The sequence below is a fragment of the Anarhichas minor genome, unplaced genomic scaffold, assembly GCF_050575085.1.
Source record: "Anarhichas minor isolate MPS153535 unplaced genomic scaffold, ASM5057508v1 ptg000080l, whole genome shotgun sequence".
NCBI lineage: Eukaryota > Metazoa > Chordata > Actinopteri > Perciformes > Anarhichadidae > Anarhichas > Anarhichas minor.
In genome coordinates, this window is record NW_027466526.1 from 3,774,143 (window position 1) to 3,792,500 (window position 18,358).

General features: G+C 45.3%; 1 protein-coding gene across 2 annotated transcripts in view; it reads left to right on the top strand.

Annotated features, from left to right (window-relative positions):
• znf407 (zinc finger protein 407) overlaps nucleotides 1-18,358 on the top strand; it is a 133,515-nt gene that overhangs the window by 44,264 nt on the left and 70,893 nt on the right. For both annotated transcript variants that reach the window (XR_012949542.1, XM_076081474.1), the window contains exon 5: nucleotides 15,971-16,045. Coding sequence is in view for 1 of the 2 variants with exons in the window: in XM_076081474.1 (XP_075937589.1) it covers nucleotides 15,971-16,045 (75 nt within the window). In the remaining variant the exon portion in view is untranslated. The remainder of the gene's footprint in view (nucleotides 1-15,970; nucleotides 16,046-18,358) is intronic.

Genomic DNA, 18,358 nt, shown 5'->3' on the forward strand with positions numbered 1-18,358 from the left:
AAACACACCTGCTGCTCCCGGCAAGTCGCTCTGACAATCAGCCGAAGGAGGGAAGGCAAACAAAACAAACCGTTTAATTTACATGACAGTAGCCTGCTTTGCATTAGCATGCCGTGGCAATGATAGAGCGAAGCTCTGCTGGAAACAGCAGGTAATGAGAAGTGATGGTCCTATTTGCGGTATACTGTAAGTACAGGAATGGCAAAGCTGGAGTTAATAGCGTGCGCTGTGCTGCTTGTCCCCCAGACAAAAAAAAATTAAAAACAGACTCTCCCAGTCTTTTCTAAAATAACTAATTTTTCAGCGTTGCAGAATAAATACAAACAATTTGTTGTGGTGAAGGATTCTAGATGTGTACATGTGTTAAGTGAAGAGAGGAGTGTGATTTTCTTTTTCTTTTTTTGCCTTTCCATTTCCCCCCCAAACTTTCCTTCTTTAGACGGAACATGAAATGTTTATGCAGTTTTTGCAAAAAGAATTCATGTGCAATTTTAACGAGCAATTACCTTCATCAATAAATAAGTAAACAGTGTTTGGGCCGGTTTGTAATTGCGCTGAGTGGTATTTGTGTCTCGAGACCGCTGTATTTGTACTTGGTAAGCTTTATTTTGGAGGACATTTATACCGTGTGTGTGTGGGTTGTTTTTTTTGTGAGAGTTTAATTTGTGAATTCACAAATGCATCGTGCACGTTTGTGTTATTTTTGTAGTTGATAGCATACAGTCATCATGTCATATGTTCATAGTAATACTATTTAGGTGTGTCTGTACATGATTTTATGTGTGTGTGTGTGTGTGTGTGTGTGTGTGCGTGTGCTGGCTGGCTCCAGTGGTCTGCTCCTCATGTAAAGAGATAGCATCTTCCCACAACAGATCGATAAGGGAATATTTCTAGAATCCCTTCTTCTGTTTCCAATTTAACTAAACTAAACGTGTGTGTGTGTGTGTGTGTGTGTGTGTGTGTGTGTGTGTGTGTGTGTGTGTGTGTGTGTGTGTGTGTGTGTGTGTGTGTGTGTGTGTGTGTGTGTGTGTGTGTGTGTGTGTGTGTGTGTGTGTGTGTGTGACGAATACTCGGACTGACAACCTCCCTCGTGCGCTGGTGGTTAGGTTGAACTTGGCTGCCATTATTGAACCTATTGGCATATTATCAGACTCATGCTTGGGTTCGTCTAAGCTCTTTAGTCGAGGGTAACTCCGGCTCTGTGTTTCCTTGTTGTTGGTGATCAGTTCATCAATCAATCCAAAAAAAAAACGCTTTTGCCTCAACCGTTGTGGAACATTTGATAAAAGATAAAACTACTGTTTCTTATCAAACGTTCTCTGTGGAAACACGCACACTGCCGGTATGAAATATTGACACACGCATGTGGATGCACTCCGTCTTGCACATACTATCTCCGCCACCCCCGCTCCTCACCTAGCTCATGTTTACTTGCCGTAAATTGTCCTGAAGGGACAACAGCCACAGATGATTTATGGTGCCAGATATGATTAGATCCCATGTCATTTTACACAATGGACACATTTTTTGTTTTGTTTTGCATGTGGCGCCTTAAGTGGGAGACAGTAGTCATTAACGACTGAATAAACAGCGTGTTCCCTACTTATTAAAATATAGCTTCATGTTTCCTCCCCATTACTGTCACGGCGGCGGCGCCTTGGCAACAGAGGACAAGCCGGCTCTGAGTGAAAGTAAAAATATTTATCTAAGAATGTATAATATGTCTGAACGTCTGTTTTGTTTAAAGGCCGGCATGTGACAGGAAGTATGGAATGGAGTTTATTGACGGACAGCGGGGCGGGTCTAAGTTACTTGGACTAAAACAGTTAGAACAGCTGTGTTAATTCAGTGTCTTGCTTCTGATGTTGTCTTCGTGTCCGGTCAGCGTGGTGGGTTTGCAGTGACGGACATCAATGTGAAATGCATTTTTCTTTAATGATCCATTTACGGAGGCTGAGTTTCTTATGGTGCTTATTTCCTTATTATACGGAGGGTCAGCGTCGGACACAAAGTGCTCTCATGTGGCCATCAGATTTGCTAGATGATGGAAAACATTTAAACATAATACTCTCTACTTTACTACTGTTTTTTTTTTTTTTTACTGGTTTTTACTGGTTCCAGCAGAAGGTGGCCCAGTAGAATACTACAGAAAGATGTGCACGGTGCAAGGCAGTGTGCATGTAGCACAGTTTACTTGTTTCTTTTATTTATATACCTTTGACCTGTTTGCTCATGAGAGTATTCAGACCTGTTGGTAGAGTTTGCACACGCTCCCTTTATGTCTTGCAGAGGTTGAACACACACACACACACACACAGTTCAAGGTTAGTCTCCAATTCAGCTCAGTCCAGCTCACAGATAATTGTCAATAAAATAGATTTTTTATTTTTTTTTACCCCGCTCATATTTTTCCACCCTCCTCCCCTCCCCAACGCACATTCATTGACTCCCTCACTCCACTCTCCTTTGCCTCTGTCCTTCTCTTTTCATCTGAAGCCAGATAAGTCTGCCTCGACTGCCAAAAGCACCGAGTATCACTGCTTGCTTTTTTTCTCTCTTTTTTTTCTCCCTTCCTCCTCCTCCTCTTATGTTCTTCTCACAGTGCACTGAAGCCATGTCGCAATTTCTCAGGGAGTTTTGATGCCTGGATGTCTCCTGTCCGGGTCCATCTCGTCTGAGCTGCAGCGCCGGCCCTATGCGAACTGAACTTCGCTGCCTCGCTGCAGGTCAGCCTTCACGGCCGATTAGTGTCGAAGCGCCACTTTGGTCACAAGTTGTCGGGAGCGCTTATCGTGAAGATCAACAGCGATCAGTCTCGCCGCGGCGCTCCCTTCTCCCTCTCCGAGTCCTCTACATATTCTCCCTGTTTCTCTCTCCTGTCTGTTTTCTGCCCTCTCCCCTTTTGGCATTACCACCCTCCCCCTCCATGTTTTTTTTTTTTTGTTGTTTTCCTCAAATCACCATATTTCCATCTATATCCTATCATTGTCATCCTTCCTCTCCCCCCACCTTCCCCCCATGCTGTGTCTGTCGCTGGATCCAAACTGTCTAAAAGTGTTTTTCCTCCCTAACAACTCCTCAGCACCTCATGAGGTCAACTTAGATGTGATATCATCAGAAGTAAGGATAGTACAGCTGTGCTAGGAGAGTCTGACTAAACCCAAACCCAACCTAAGCTGTTCACGTAACATCAGGTGTAACCTACATGATTTTATTGGGTGGGATGCGCTTAAAATAGAGCAATATATCCTATTCCTCTGTGAAGCCCGCTAAGAAGGCTACGAGAGAAAGAAGCAATGCTTCCTTATATTTAGTTGTCTAGCTCTCATCATGGCTGCTATTTAAGTGTTTCCATTGTAACTTGGTATGGATTCTACAATCCAAATATATTTCTGACCACACCTCGCTTGTTTCTGCCTTTCCTCATATATTCATCTTCCGTCTTCCTTTCAAACAGGAAGAGAGATTCTTTAAAATGTTTTTGTTTACTTCCTGTTTCGTATAAAGTGGTTTTGCTCAACCCTGAGCACTTCCTTTCAATCACTGAACGATGAAAAGACAAGTTCTTAACTTGTTCCACTCCTTGTGAAAGAGGGGGAAACTATCAACTGGTCTCTAAAGCAGGCTGACATCATTTCAACCAATCCGCTCAGAGAGCAGCTACAATCCGTTCCGATCAACTCCTCACCCAATCTTCCACCACACAGTGGCGTGATCTGTTTGTCCAGTTCAGCACAGACACAGATTCACTTTGTATGTATATGCCCCCCCCCCCATTCTAATCCCTCCATCCGTCCTTCTCTTGGTGTCTCTGTGTGCCGTCAGGCCTCGTATGTGGCGAGAGCGGAGACGAGTCATGTTTGGCCTGTCAGTGTGGCTGCTAGTGTCAGTATCTGGAGCGGCTAGTTCCTCTGACAGCGCTGGGGGGGCCGCTGGTCCTAGCAGAGTGCAGCCGTCACCCTGTGACACGCTCAGTGTCACCGATCCCCTCCGTCTGGTGACATGGCATCCCCCTCATCCTCCCCCCCCCCCCCATCCTCATCCCTCCCGCCCCCGCCCCCTAGCCAGTGGCCTTTTCACTGCCACTCCACAGTCAGTCACTCAGTCACTCACTTACTGCCTCACTGAGGAGTCTTTAGTAGCAGCTGAACACTGATACCAGCTCACAGTTGGTATTCAGTCTTTGCCGTTTACCTTTTTTTAGGAAGAAACTATTGTTAATAAATAGAGTTAGAATGACTGATGAATGGGTGGATGGACATGTTGATGGCTAGATGGATGAATACATGGATGCATATGGATGGATTGATATATAGATACATGGATAGATGGATGGATAGATATCCTCTGTGCACAGCAGGACTAAATATGTGTGTGATTTAATCTGGCCTTGGCGAATGTGCAGCAGTGACAAATGGATGCTCACTGTGAAACCCCCTCATCCAAGAGACAGTATTAGTTTTTGCTTTAATTACCAGCAGCAGTAATGTTTCCTATCCATAACTGTCGGCCTGCTAGAATGCAGCCTGGCAGAGGGGTGAGGGCCTTGTCTCTTCTCTCAGTGGGCCTCCTGTCTCTTCAACCCCCCCAATCCGTCTATCCTCTCCTCCCTCCCCCCCCCCTCCCCCTTCTCTCCCATCCCCTCTGCGCCCGCCGCATCTTTCATTTCAATATTTCAATATTTATGCCTCATCGGAGAAAGTTCAAAGTCACAGTAAGGAGGCATAACTTTCTCCCGCCTCCCCGCCGACAGCGCAGGACCCTGCCTGGTGGACAGGAGAGGGGAGGCTGGTGATGCCCCCCCCCCCCCCTCCCCTCCCCTCCCCTCCGCTGGTCACTGTTGACAGAAAGAGAGGCCAGCGGAGGGGAGTCGGATGCAAAGACGGACAGATATAACTTAAGTGTAACAGATAAGGGATAATAAATCTTACAGTGACACCGAAGGGCCTTAGATTAACATATTTTACAGTTACTTTCAGCTGATGTTTATTATAAATGCTTCTGGAAATATGTGTAAAAGGGAAAAGAGTGTGAAAAACAGCACATTTATAATTTTTATAATAACTGCTCCTGCTGCGGTAACATGTTTCTATCGTTACATTCTTCAATCAATCATGAATTTAATTTTAAAAAGCTGTATTACATCAAGCTTTATTGGACAATATTTGATATTCAGGTTCAAGCCAGTGTCAGTCCATTGGTGTGACACAAGACTGGACACACCCTCGGCAAACGTGAGGTTGAGCAACATGTAGCACCTCAAAAGCCCAGGGCCAGCGCCCCGGTCCCGTGGGTGCCTGTGTTGGATCCGTTATCCACGTCCGATCCCATGTAGCCATTTTCCCCGTGGGTCCAACTGACCATCCCTTGACAAAAATCCCGATCCCCTTTGATTAAATAAAGTCGCTGACAAGTCCGTCCTTTACCATAAAGATCTCTGACAGCCGCCGTCTGGTAATAGATTAGCCTAATTACGGCGTCCCTGAGTTTAGATCACAACGTCACGTACTCAGCCTGCCGCTCTAATGGCCATTACAGCCGCTACTCTCCACTCCCCTCCTGTTAATGTAAAGTTGTAAAGAAAGAAAAGAAAAAAGGAAAAAGCCAAAAGGAAAAGGTCGTCCTCATTTGCATGCAAGCCTTCATTAGAATATGCGAATATGCTAAGGACCGGAGCCGGCGCTTTGCACGTGCAGGTGATGAATGGCCAGCGCGTCGCAGAATAGGCCCGAGATGGAGGCGCCGTCACCCTCATCTGCATAGCACACTTTATTTACTTATTTATTTATTTATTCATTTACTTTTGAGTGCTCGCTCTCTGTGATACATCTCTCGTCTGTAGGATGTGACTGAGGAGGACCTTTGCAATTTACCCCCCCCCCCCCCCCACACACACACACACACACACACACACACACACACACACACACACACACACACACACACACACACACACTTCAATGAGACGAGGCTTTATTAAATGGCTGAATGAGATCTTGGAGTTTTCTCAAGGCTTTCTTTGCTCTTGGGAAAAAAAAGAAGAAAAAAAAGAGGAAATGTTTGTGTGGCTCGCGCTGTAAATCGTTTGTGTTTGTTTACCGCTTTATACGTTTCAGCAATGGCTTGAACACGGCATTAGAAAAAGGTAGAAGCTGGCATGTTTATTGAGCAGTGATTCAACCTGTGGCGCATCAGAGAGCGTCAGCGGTGGGAGGGAGGCCGGCGCTCGCTTGAGCGAAACCTTGCAGGGTGTTTTTTGTCGGGGGGGGTTGCGGGGTGGAGGGCGAGTTTCCAGAGAGAAAGTCTTCTCTTCACTCTTCTCTGTTGCCGGGGCGGCAGATGGTGGGTGTCAAGACAACGGCAGCAATAGCCAAACAAAGACATCCTTTGTGTGTGTGTGTGTGTGTGTGTGTGTGTGTGTGTGTGTGTGTGTGTGTGTGTGTGTGTGTGTGTGTGTGTGTGTGTGTGTGTGTGTGTGTGTGTGTGTGTGTGCGTGTGTGTGTGTGTGTGTGCGTGTGCGTGTGCGTGTGCGTGCGCGCGCGTGTGCGTGTGCGTGTGCGTGCGCGCGCGTGTGCGTGCGCGTGCGCGCGCGTGTGCGTGCGCGCGCATACTTTTCTGAGAGGTGTAGAAGTGCGATAGCTCCGAGTAGGAGGCAACAGCATCTATAATAACACTTGAATGGTGCATTGTATGAATTCTTTAGCCGTACTCTCACTCAATCTCCAGGAAGTCCATTGTTCTATTAGACCTGAGACAGCTGACACCTCGCTGAGGAAATACTCTGAAACTTACTCCCGGGCGAGAGAAAGTACTTTTCCGATAATGTCAAGATGTCAGATGTCACATTTGCGGTTCAACTTCCCGTACCCAGAGAGCGCGAACTTCCACTTTGTGCAATCTTTCCTCCCCGCCAACAGTTCTGGGTCTTTGAGCCTAATAAGTCATTCTTTGATAGGATCGCTGAATATTAGATCAGGAGCGGAGCTCTTTATTTTGTGTGCCCTTAGCTGCCCTTCTGCGAGGCGCGGGGATAATGAGAGTGGTAGCTGGCCGACAGACGGGCCTGACATCCCAGCTACGCCCTTCACTCAGCTGGCTGAGGGAAAACGTCACTATGGAGGTCTTATGTTTTATGGATTATCGGCTTTAGCAAAACTATAGTGAGAGAAATACAACTCTCGCTTGTCATGTTGCCTCAGTTCTTTCTTTTTTTTAATGTGCGAGACAGCAACGAAATTAGAGGCTGTCTTCCTTGTTTGTTTCTTTTCAATTTTCACCCGCTCCACCTCTCGCTCCTCGGTTTAAACATCTGCCGGTCGCTCAGGTCTGAGCACGGTGACCCGGCGCTCTTTGATTTACTAAAACCTACATTTTCCACCTCATTTTGAAGAGCCATAGTTTTGGGTTTTCGGACATATGTTTGATTTTCTAAGTTACCATTTAGAATAGATACTGCAATGCATCTTCGCTAACACAGTGTCGTGCGTGCCTTGAACAAACTTGTTATTATAAATCTCCTGTGCAAATTAAACACACTCCACGCCTCCAGACTTTCATGTATTTTATTTTTATTTCCGGGATTTAATTATTTATTTTGATCGCTCTCTCTTCCTTTCTTTTCTCCGCTCTCTCCTTCTTCTTCTTCCCTTTCTTCACCCTCTTCATACATTTAATTTGTTCTCAGAGGACAGGCAGATACAGTGTACAGTAAACAGACTGAATAAATCATGTTTGCATTTTTTCTTTTCATTCTTTTTTTATTTATTTCTTGGAGGGGGGGGGGGGGTGTCTCAGGGATACTGTTGGTTTATATCCCCAGGAGGCGCAGGGGAGGCTTGCTGTTGTAAACGGACCCAAGTGCAGCCCTGTTATCCGCTGTTTAATCTGCCCACTGGGGGCCAGAGAGAGGTCGGGGGGGACGGGTTGGGGGGGGCTCATCGCAGCTCCTGGTCCCTGAAGGAGCACAGAGGGTGCAGAGGTGGGGACGGAGGTGAAGAGCGCAGGCTGGTGGCTTTCTCCTCAATTAGACTCTTTAACAGGAAATGAGGCCCTGCTGGTGTGTTTTTCCTGTTATAATGATGCCACGGTCAGCTGGAAAAAAACAACTGGTTACAGTCACACCGATACATCAGTTTGACTGGCTGATTAAAAATATAATGCCGACATCAGCAGTGTTGTCTACCTCTGATGCAACGCAGCAACCTCGCGGACCACAGATGGTCCGTCTTTACTCTCGCTACACCTTCATAGAAGTCATCGCATGGCGGCGAGGAAGGAGCCAACGCAACAGCGTCAGGAGCATCAATGCGTACAATCTTAAAAATGGAAGTAAACACTTTGCTCTTGCCTTAAGGAGCCGGCTCAATGGATTACATCAATATGTCCTTCAGCTGCATCCTGTGATGGTGTGCTGAGCTGTTTCAAAAGTGTTCAACCCGCCAACAATACTATTCAGGCAGAATCTGATGTTTTTAAACCATAAATGGTTATATTTGATGCTGTTTGTTATAAACACAAAATGCAACCTCCTGGGGCATTTCAAGTTCTGACCTCCACTCCAAACCGTTTCAATACAGGCTTTCAAATGTCAATTAGTAATATTATCAACTTTATAAAAATATTTCCAGGAATGTAAAACACTTTTGCTTAGTGATAGATTTAGTGCCACAATGAGGTTAATACTATTGGAAGTACAAAGAGCACAAGTAGGCTCTTTTTTTTTTTATTCTTCACTCCCCACCCTTCACCTCTTCTCCCAGCATACACACACACACACACACACACACACACACACACACACACACACACACCTGAGGAGACCTTCTAAACATAAGGAAACCTGCATTACAAATTACTGCACATCATAGAAATTGTGCAGCAAGCTTTTTAAAATACCAGCGCTGCCAGTGAGGCGCTTTGTAATTTATCCCTTCACGGCTGTTAGCTGCGCCGCGCAACGGTGATTTATTTGGTTTAAGAGAAGTTTTGTTTAGAGAGATAATGAGCAGGACTTCTCTTTAATGATTTAACACGGCGCGGTGGAAAGGAGAGAGGGGGGGGGGGGGCACATATATTTTTCATATCTTTAACTGCACTGCAGAGAGGAAGGGAAGGAAAGGAGAGAGGGAGATGCATTAGCAAGTGAAGCTAACGCCCTTTAACAACCAGCAGTTTTGATTCGTTTTGTTCTAAAATGAGACTCTTTCACCTCCTCATAGCGGGGCCGGTGTTTTGGGATGTTATATGTATTTCATTTCAAATGTTTCTCGGGACATGTTCGGTCTTCACACTGGATAGTGTTTTCTCTTTTTGTGTGTATCCATAAAGGTGAATCATATTTGTGCTGATCCCACACAATGTGGCAACTAATACAAGTCTGTTTTAGAAAAGCGCGATAGTCAATTGTGTAACTGTCTGTACCTCGTTGTTTTTACACCTCTCCTTTCATCTCGACACCAAATCCAGTATTATTCTCTCTTGTTCAGCGTTTTCAAGTTTCTCCCCTCGCGTAGGATTCAAATCCCAAATTAAAGCAGTTAATTAGAAAATATAATGATGCTGAGTAGCATAATATGCAAACAGTGCTATGACGCTCAGAGCTGGGGGGTGGGGGAGGGGGGGGGCTCCGCAACACTGGAACTGCCATGAGCGCATAACGATGATGATATCAATAATAGATTACTTCATCAATCGCCGCTCTCTGGAAGATGGAAATGCGCTGTTGGGAAGGGACTGCGTTTTTATTTTTCATGATTATTATTATTATTTTTCTTCTTCTTCTTCTCCTCCTCCCTCCCTTCCCCCGTAGCTTGAAAATGTCTTGTTTCATCTCACATTAGGGTGTGCTCTGCGTAAGTGCAGGTGGAACTTGCTCTCCCTCTAAATGATCCTTTAATGGAACAGTGTGCACTGGAGCTGGGAACTCTATGGGGCGCTGCCACTGTCGATGAGAACTTCGCCTCAATCAATCCGTCAAGCCCCATCACCTGCCTCAGCAGATGATCCAAAAGCCCCTTTGGAGAGGCAAAGTGAGCTTTTTATGTACCTCCTCTAAGACTAGAGGACACACACACACACACACACACACACACACACACACACACACACACAAGCATCATAAGTGAGAGGTGTCTGTTTCATTGAGAGGCTTGACGTTGATCAGTCGTCAGACAAACGCTTTGCTTCCCTTTTTTATTTTTTTATTTTTTTATCAAGATCATCTTAGAATAGATCAAGTGCGTGCTTTGCTCTGGCACGGGCATGAAAAAACAAAATCAATTCAGATGTTTTATTTATTTATTTTGCTGTCCAATATCTGTTACATTATGGGATGTTTCCATAAGCGGATCTCTCAGAAGCCCGAGCAATATTGATGCAAAGTCGCCTCCCGCTTCCCTCAAACAAAGCGACGGCACCGCAAACTGCATTTGCCGCCGCTCCTCACTCCTCCCTGCTTCCCGTTCTCTCCAGCTTATCCGGATGCTCCATCATGATTTTTTTTCATATTCCTTCATTTCACCTTCTTTCTCTCCTGTGGCTTTTCTTTCTCCATCCTTCCGTCACCATCTATCTCCACATCTGCAAATTTGACACCGCGTTCAGTTCGCCCCATCCGCTGCTACAGGCCCGCTTGTAGAACATCCATTAAAGTCAGCCTTGTAAACTCAGCAGAAAGCCTGCCTCCTCAGCCCTTATTCTTGATGCCTCCCCGTCTGTCTGTCTGTCTGTCTGTCAGGAAAGCAGTCGCTCTGTCTGTCAATAAATGTCTTATCTTTCGACTTCTTGTTCCTGTCTGTTTATCCGTCTCCCTGACACGTCGGCAGCTGTCTCGGCTCTCCGGGGCTGCTGTCAGCCAAGTGTTGGTTTCTGTTCTTCTGTCAGTTCACCTGCCTGTCAAAGCTCCTCAGATTAGACTTGTCAACTCACCTCCAGGTTTTTCCGCTTCTCCAGGAAGAGGTTTATGAGGAAATAAACAAGGAAGAAACACATTATGTTTACTCAGAAGAGTAAATTAGTTGTGACGTTGAGAAAAGTTGTTTTCTATGCGAGGGGGTCTCCCACTTCAACTGTAAGTACAGTTTTGCGGGAGCAATATCCTTAGACAATGACCGAGCTAATGCTTGTGTAGCATTTCTTCCGTCAATGGATCATTGTCAAATTAGTTGTGACGCCTTTTTTATGAGAATGCGGGACTGACTGTCACACCAGTGACACTCTTCGTGTACATTTTTCTAAATTAAGACCGCCTTTCCCATAAATCCTGGTGCTGCTTCACTTACCCTGCGTGGAAGTTGGGTTCAATTAAAAGGTGGTGAAGATGATGAATAGACAGAAAGGGGAAGAAATTTGGGGGGGGGGGGGGGGGGGACAGAAGGGATGGACACAAATGGGGGAGAGGAGCTGGAAGGGAGGCATGGTAAAGCAATGTAGGGGAAGGGAGCAGGAAAAGAAGTGCAGCACAAGAGATGGATGGGTGGAGGGCACATTGAGATGAGTGGTATGAGAAACAGAAGATGGAAGTGACGGGAGATGAAGGAAGCCGAGATGGCGGAGGAGATGGAGGAAGGAGTGTGCGGAGGGGAGCTACCTGCTGCTGATGGCAGTCAGAGTCAGTGAGGGATGGAGGGCGATCCAGCTGTGACATTAAAGCAGCAGGTGGAGGCCATCATTAGGACTGGCACAGGAGGCTGGATGAGCCCGCACGCGCTCATTTCTTTGGGGCCCAGCGGACCACTGAAGAGAGTGTGTGTGAGTGTGTGTGTGTGTGTGTGTGCGCACCTCTCCTTAAAAAAGAGCTGAAGCACAGTCCCATAACTTCAGAGCCCCCCCTCCCCTCCCTTCCCATCTTTCCCACATGGAATCGCTCTTCCTCGCCGGGTTTCGGTGGCTTCGCCCGGTGAGGGTTGAGCGGTTCCTACATCTGGTAGCTCTCTGCTAATGGTTTTTCAGTTACCTTTTAACCAATCGCAATACAGCAGTTTGTTCGATTTCAGCTTCATTTTTCAGCTCATAGCTTTTCCTATGTCGCGGTCACGTTGCGGCGGCACACAGCAGGCAAAACTGGATGTTCAGTCGTTTTCAAAGGGAAAACGATAAGAAATTGTGCCAACTCTTCACTTACTTTTATATTCTACAGCCATAGTTAGCACAACTCGCACAGCTGTTTCATTTTTTTGTTTTGTTATTCGCGCTACCGTTGTCCACCTTGCTGGTTTAGTCTTCTGGTAGTTCTTTGTCTTTGAGAAAATAAGTTTTGGTTTCGGTAATTCTCTCCATTTCCCCAGCGTGAAGATGAAGAACACAATATATAACGCCTCACACGCTTATTAATGAAAAGGCAGACTCAAAATGAACAGTCGCATACATACAAATGTGTTATCTGTCCTAATATTTAGTTTATAACAGCCATTGACAGTAGTGCCTTGTTTGATATTGAACCAGAAGTTGTGTTTTCCACCCCACAGGTTTACATTGGCTTGGCTGACAAAAGTTATAATGTTGCAGCCATGCCATTCTTGTACCTGACGTCGGGTTAAAAAAAACCCAAATCTGGGTCGATATAGAACAGATATTGAATTAACTTCACAGAGTACCAATGGGGTGTTTTGACCCATTGTTCTATACAAGTGTTGGGTTGCTGGAATAAAAGAACCCTTCTGTTGAATGGTTCGCTACCTGTGCGGGGCTAAATGAACCCAATATGGCGTCTGAGCTATAGTTACCCAGGCTGGGTCAGTTTAAAACTCATCTGGTGGGACTTTTTTAAGGCAACTATATGAGTGAAAATGTCAGACCCCGGAAATAAAACCCCCCAGCTGAAAGTAACTCAAGCAAAAGTTGGCAAAGTATGTCACGTCTGACCCGGCTCTTATCCCAGCATGCCTTGTGCACGGCTCTCGGGAATGGGTGTGCGTGATCGGAGGGGCGGTGGGCTGCGGCGCGTCTAAGCCGAGCGTTGCTCCAGGCCCTTTCTTAGATCTGCCATCCCTTCCGGACCTGTAGATGGGCCTATCCAGGAACACCATTAGGCAAATGAAGTTGTTTGTATCAAATATTGACATGTTATCTCTTCATCATCGGGCGGCGGGGAGGGAAGAGAGAGAGAAAGATTGTAACTGTGGGTAATTGAGCCGTGTCTCCCCTGCTTATCGGTAAAGCTCCGGCACGTCACGGACCTAACGAGCTGTGGCGCGCCGATTAGTCTGAAGGGAAAGTCGAACGTGAAACACCAGAGTCTCTGTCTTTCTTTTTCCTTTTTCTTTTTTTTTTTTTCCATATCTGCAATGGATATTATGAGCCTCCCTGGAGGGCAGAGGCACAGCCTTATTAGTTCAATTCATGGGGGGGAAGAGAATTGATATGGATGAATGGCATGTTAAAGTATCCCTTTGTTACAATAACCATCAAGGCTGATGGTTCGGGCTGATGATGCAGCCCAAGGCAGCGGGACGACAAGCTGAGGCCTTGACCTGGATGGCAGAGGATGCACACACACCAAGGGCAGGGGGCTGATTACACACTGCCTTAAACAAATGGATCTGCCCCTTTAACATTTAGATACGGGATCTTTCTCTGTGTTAAGTGTGTGTGTGTGTGTACGCATGAGAGGTAGGGTACCTGCGCATGTCTGTTTTTGTGAGTCATTGGTCTGAATCAGTGTGTGTGTGTGTGTGTGCGTGTGCGTGTGCGCATGCTGCATTTAATCAGAAGTAGTACTTTGGGTGTGTTAGATAATTATATGGCGAATAGCTAATTGTAAATGTAGCGTCGCCACTCTTTGTGTGCATTTTCACTTTGTGTTGTTATTGTGCACCTCTGAATATTAACACCCATTTGTGTGTGTGTGTGTGTGTGTGTGTGTGTGTGCAGCCTGTGCCAGGTGCCTCCACAGGGCATTACCCATCTTGCACTCTGAGAATAATCCAGTACAAAATGGGCGAGATGAGAATCTCACAACATGCCAGTTTGATTTGTACCCCTTGCTATCAAAGAATGCTAATTAAAATCATATTTTGCATATGTCTTGTCTTTCATGCGCATATGCAAATTGCCCCTGTTGCCTTTCAGCACTCTGTAATTAGGTTTATGAAGGACAGCTGTAATACATAATTAACAGAAATGTTTGCAAGCTCTCTTTTTTTTTTTTTCCCTGCGTCTAAACACGACGACTTAAACAAGCACGCGTGAAGTGCTCCGCAGCCGTGCTTCTCCCTCAGATATATTGATTAATTAGTTTGCCCCCTCCACCCCCTCAGAAATATCTTAATTATGCCGTTTGTTTATTTATAGATGACGCCGTCAGTCAGAGGCGCTTCCTTCCAGTGGGCCAGAGAAGCTCTGCATTTTGATCTCGCCATTCTGCCTGATTGGAGTGTACAAGATTTAGTCATGCACTCGCTCCCAGTTTAACTCCGAGGCACCGCTCTGGACGGGTGGATGGATTGAGTTGGAGAGGATCGAGAAAATGCAGAGTGACGATAGTGAGGCAAAAACAGTGGAGCATGTTTGAATATTTATATGGTGGTGTTAGTTAGCGTCGGCCTCAGGGGCCCCGATGACGGACGGGACTCTGGGGCCATGATGGGATGGAGGACACAGCCGTGTGTGTGTGTGTGTGTGTGTGTGTGTGTGTGTGTGTGTGTGCGTCCAGACGTTAGATGAGGAGGAGGAGGGGGTAGAGAAGGGCAATAGCTGACATAGCGACATAAATAGTGAAATAATTATGCTTTGGCTTTATGAAAGAGGAAGCTTCAGAAAGGCGCAGGCGGGGCTTGCCGGAGAGAAAAGAGAATAATGATCTACTTGGAAGAAACAAAAGTGAAAACCTCCAGAAAAGAAGAAATGGGAGGAGCGACAGATGGGGGGGGGGGGGGGACTCGAGTGTGTGCCTGTGACAGTGCCAACCACATGACTGTCGGTTCAACTCCCTCGGCCTCTTTCATGTAGCTCCATCCTCAGCTCTCAGATGTGGTCATTGTCTCTCAGATGCACGATAATGGGAAGTGATGGGTGCTAAATGAAAAGGCCAGGGGATGAAAACTCTGCTGAAGCAGCTTGGATGTCAGAGTAGTTAGTCCTGTCATCCGTTCATTATGTTTTCATATGCTGTTTGGGAGACGCGGTAAACTCGGGGCCCTCGACAAAGTCCGGACATTGCGGTCACTGTCGAGCCGCGGTGCCCTGGCATTTCTTTTGACTGCGTATGCGTGCAACTGCATTTGCTGTAGATCCGTGTGCATGCGAGTCCTTGCACGTGTGTAGGTCCGCATACTTGTTTGACACATTGACGCACAACATGTGGAACTGGATTCTCACTTCGCTGTCTGACCGAAAAGGTGCTCGTCAAACAAACGTTTCTCGAGCTTCATGCTCCTCTCCTGCGGTGCAAAGTTTTCATATTCATTCACGTCGGTCTCTTTGCTGGTCTGTCATCTATTAGCAGAACAATAGCTTCTCCACCCAAAAACCTGTTTATGACCGATTATATTCAAAAACGCAATGTCAGATGTCGTTTCCTGGGTAAAGTCTGGGGATGTAAGAGAAGGATGGGTTCTCATGCGACTGTTTTCGGAAGTGTCTAGCCGTGGGAGAAAACAGGAGGACCAGCACCAGACGGTGCCTCGTATTCTTAAAGTGAACACGCACCTTTACGGGAAGAAAACACGTCTTCTTTGTTTTACAGCTCAAGGTTGGAACTTGTGACAAAAAAAGAGCTTACATCCAGCTTGAGTCTAACTTAAACTTAATTCATTTCAGAACAAATGTTTGCAGAGGCTTCACATCTTCTAGTATTGTGTCCCATCCTTCTCTTATAATCTTTGGAAGAATTTCTCAGGAACATATGTACTGAAGTGATGCATTTATTTGATTCTTGAAATAGACTTCGCAGTTGCAATGAACCCATGCCGAACAAACTCTCTTGTATACTCACTACGTACCTTAACCCATGTTCTGTGTGTGTGTTTTGTAGATGGGCCTTTGTGATGAAGAAACACCTCAGCACCCACCTGCTGGGAAAACATGGAGTTGGACAGCGTAAAGAGAGGTAAATTAAACACTTTCAACCACATACGGGACGACGTATCACAGTGTACTTTTCAGTCAAAGAAGACGACTCTTATAGAAATCAATTCCAGCTCATTTACAGTCATGAAAAAGAGAATGGGGATTCGGATGCGTGTCTTTATCCTGCATCCTGACTGTCAGGTATTTTAGCTTGTTTTCATGAGACTGAAGTGAGAGACACAGCATGCGACTAATTCTAGATTTTGGAGGATGACTCCTCCAACCCCTCTGGAGGTCTGCAAGCTTTTAAGGAAAAAGGTCCCCACTAGTTACGGCAAATTTCAAGTTAAATATAACTTGAGATCCTCCCTTTCCCTAATGAGTTAAATGGCTTTCACTCATCCTGTCAGTCTCGCTCTCTTGCTTACATCCTTTTTTTTTCTGTCAAACTTTATCTGGCTCCCTCCCTCATCTTACTTTCTGCTCTCCCTCTTGAATTAAGGATGAATGATGTTTCTTTTACCATTTTCGTCTGCGTACGTGACTGTGTGTTTCTGTGTATGTGCAATGTCTCCCGCCTGGCCCTGTCTTTCAGAAGCAGAGCCCTGCTGTCAGTGTATGCGTGTTGTGTGTGTGTGTGTGTGTGTGTGTGTGTGTGAAAAAGAAAGATGAGGAGATGAAGTTGTGAAGCCCCCCCCCAACCCCCACCCTGACAAGTCAAAACGAGACGTTAAACACCTCTCAATCTGTCAAGAGAGCTGCTAAAATAGAAACGGACCCGCTTTTTCATTACTCCGCAACCAAATTGATACTTTTGACAACGTGTGGTATTAGATTTGACAAGTGGCTTCAGATATGGAAGTAAGCAACCCGACCAGCTGCCTCTCCATCACTCACATGACATTATAAACTAAATTCTTACTGTCAGCTGTTCATCTGGATTAGATGGAAACAAATCCTCATATCCTCAACTGCTTCAAGTCTGTCTGTGATCCACAGTTTTTGTTACTGTAACCTTCATTGATCCAAGGATAATCTGATACTTCACAGTTACATATGTTCACACTCGTGACCTTCCCAGTGCAACCTCAGTTTTCTGATGTTTGTCACTCGGCCAGGGACTTGAACCGATGACCTCTCAGTCCAACATGTATGCTGCTGTTCTCCTCTTGGCACATGCCCACTGGCAAAGGAAAGGAAAAAGCGAAGGGGAAAAAAAGGACAAGAAGAGAAACAGCTATGTTGTGTCTTTGCCTATCTCAAGATGAACGGGTAAAACAGGTCTTTTTCCCTTATTAACAACATGCAGGCCCAGGCAACGTGGAGAAAATCTAATATCACAATATTTTTCACCAAAAAACTCAATATTGAAAGGTTTGACAGTTGGTACTTTCACAAAATATTTACAAAATGAGACTTTGGATAAATAATCTTTAGTTCTAGGAATATTTTTGAGTAAGTGGGTAAAGGCAAATAATAGAAGAGCTAAAACAGTCTGGTAAGTTTAGAACATTACATCACTTTACTGTCATGCCGCCTTTAAAACCAGACAAAGACAACACTTATGCCATATTACAATATTACCATATTTAAGACCATATCTAGTTTCATATCACGATATGATATCGATAAATTACTGAACAGATAACGTCAGGCCAACTGCCATGACTTCAGCTATTGGTGGGCTCTATGGACACATGAGCGTCGAAGCCTGAAGTAAACAAGCTGCGGTGGCATCTCATTTGTAAACCAGCTTAGTAGTAACACTGTAATTCATATTTTAAGTTTTACTTCTTGACCACTTCCGCCAAGTTTCGTGTTGAAAGCGTAGTCATTGAATTCCAATAAAACATTATTTTCACCTGAAAATGCCTGAAATCACACTCACTGAGCTAAACCTTTACTTTAAACTAAAAGTAAAAGCGTCTGCGTCTGCTCCATGAAATCCACTCAACTTGTATCCATGTCCATTGAATTGCATTAAAAGCATCATGTCTTTGAATAACGTAATGCAAAACATTATGGATCGCAAGTTTGTTTGTTGGTATATAATCATAAGCTAGAAACCAATGGAGGTTACACAACCAGATACATTTCTCACCAGTGTTTAGAGACGGGATAACTTCAACATGAACACATTATGTTCAGAATGATTCTTGTCGTGATGCTTGTTGTGTGAGCATAACACTTACATCAGCCAGCGGATCAGTCACTAGGTCTGCCACACAAGTGGATCCTGGTCAATTTGGGTATGCAGCTCATCTGAGAACTGCTGTTTAAGCCAAAATCAGCAAAAGCATTGATTTTAGTTTAAGCAACTTTCAGTATTTGACGACAACTAGGACGGCGGTTG